Source organism: Lactuca virosa, chromosome 3, assembly GCF_052849685.1.
Source record: "Lactuca virosa cultivar CGN04683 chromosome 3, Lactuca_virosa_CGN04683_v6, whole genome shotgun sequence".
Classification (NCBI taxonomy): Eukaryota; Viridiplantae; Streptophyta; class Magnoliopsida; order Asterales; family Asteraceae; genus Lactuca; species Lactuca virosa.
The window spans coordinates 83683968-83685776 of NC_136428.1; the positions used below are offsets into that span (position 1 = coordinate 83683968).

Genomic DNA, 1809 nt, shown 5'->3' on the forward strand with positions numbered 1-1809 from the left:
CTAAGCTGACAAAAACCCACGTGATTTTCCACTTTCACGATCATAAATCACCCTTGCATCGACCACTTTCCCATGTTCATTAAACGCCTGCTCCAGACGTTCACTATCCACCTGCCATGCTAGGTTACCCACGTAGATCTTGAAAGAAGTCCCCACCAATCGTTTTTCTGGTTGTGAACCTCTTGGTGCAGCCTTATTTACAGTAAGAGCCCTTCCACTCAAATCCTGTTTTTGTTCATAACAATATTACAGATTAATGTGAATATGTAGTAATTAAGATGGATAGATGGAGAAGAAGATTAAGTTTACATAGCCATTGAACTTCTCCACAGCTTTCTCAGCTTCTTCTACTGTGCTCATTGTCACAAACCCAAATCCTCTACTTTGTTTTGTATCCCTGTTGTATATAACCTAAAACCAGACATCAAATCGGCCATTGTAAACACACGATGCAACATATGAAATTAATTAAGAAATTACTGAAAAGTCAATCGATTAATACCTCGACGATATCTACTACTCCGGCAGAATTGAAGAGATTAGCCAATTTCTCGCTGTCAAAATCGTAGGGTAAGTTACCGACAAAAAGCTTTGCCTCTTCAGGTGGTTCTGAATATGATTCTGCTTCCTCTTCTTCTTCTTCGTTAATTGCATCTTCTTCATCTACTGGTTCAGTTTCTTGTGTCAATTGTTGTGACCAATCTGAGGTGTTGGTCACGAATTGGAGTGACCAATCGAGAAATCGGGATTTTGATCTTGGCTCTGGGTAGAAGCCAATTGGAAAATTGAAACCCTAAAATTATCATCTATAAATATACGTGATTAATATCAAATTACCATAATTATAGGATATTATTTGTGGAAACTAATTATCAAATTACCTATTTACCCTTATTTATTAATTTAATTATTTATTTTTTATTTTAAAATTTGATTGACCCACATTTATGCATACAATAACACAATAATTACTTTAAACAAATGAACCTAGCTATATATATATATATATATATATATATATATATATATATATATATATATATATATATATAAAAGAAATCTTATTATTTCTATAATAAGATTGAATATAATAATATTATTTTTTTAAGACGTTCAAACTATTAAGCTTATTGTACAACTAACCACCAATAAAATAATATTAAAATTTTAACCTAATCAACTCCCTTTGGCTCGGCATTATCTTTGAATCACACGTTCAATTTTAAAATTTTGAAGTTTACATTCTTAAATCTCGGCATGTTCCCAATCGTTCGCTCCCTCCTATCACAGATGCCTCCCTTTCAATATAAAGCCACTGCCAAGCATCTCCTCCACCCTTCCCTCATCACATATGGTTGACATGTCGTCACCATCTGCAGTTATGCATCCTTTGTCGCTGCCAAGATCACTGCGCGCCACATCACCACCACCAGCTACAGTTACCCTTTTTGGGTTGTAATAATAGACACACATCCCCCATCGTCGCCCCCCTTCAATCACCAATCGCCGCCAACATCTTTGTCATCTTCATTCTGTCCATATCAGGCTCACTTTTAGAGGTTCGTTTTCTCACTTTTACGAATTAGAAAATCATAACCCTAACTTTGAATGCTTTCATCGCCTTCAATCCATGTAATCGGATGTTACCACTGGAATGGAATTAGACTATAATTCATTGTTTGGGACTATATTCATTTTGGTTGCTTGTAAATTAAAATTTGTTCAAAACTTCATGTTCAAGTTGAGACTACTGAGTGTAATCGTTTAAATGTTCTGCTAGCACACTCCGTTTACTCAAAAATTTTGATA

The 1809-nt window shown here is 35.0% G+C and overlaps 1 protein-coding gene across 1 annotated transcript; it reads right to left on the reverse strand.

The window, feature by feature from the left end:
• Positions 1 to 1473, reverse strand: LOC145163737 (28 kDa ribonucleoprotein, chloroplastic-like). The gene is made up of 4 exons (XM_079082522.1): positions 1336 to 1473; positions 503 to 793; positions 310 to 411; positions 1 to 225 (listed from the first exon to the last, which is right to left on the reverse strand). The coding sequence occupies exons 1-4, from the start codon at positions 1471 to 1473 to the stop codon at positions 1 to 3; spliced, it is 756 nt and encodes a 251-aa protein (XP_078938648.1).
• Between the last annotated feature and the right edge of the window lie 336 nt (positions 1474 to 1809).

Coding starts and splice junctions, on each gene's coding strand:
- LOC145163737 (XM_079082522.1), bottom strand. CDS start 1,473: ATGTGTGTCTATTATTACAACCCAAAAAGGGTAACTGTAGCTGGTGGT. Junction 412..502: donor GAGTAGTAGATATCGTCGAG/GTATTAATCGAT, acceptor GTCTGGTTTTAG/GTTATATACAACAGGGATAC. Junction 226..309: donor TGGAGAAGTTCAATGGCTAT/GTAAACTTAATC, acceptor GAACAAAAACAG/GATTTGAGTGGAAGGGCTCT.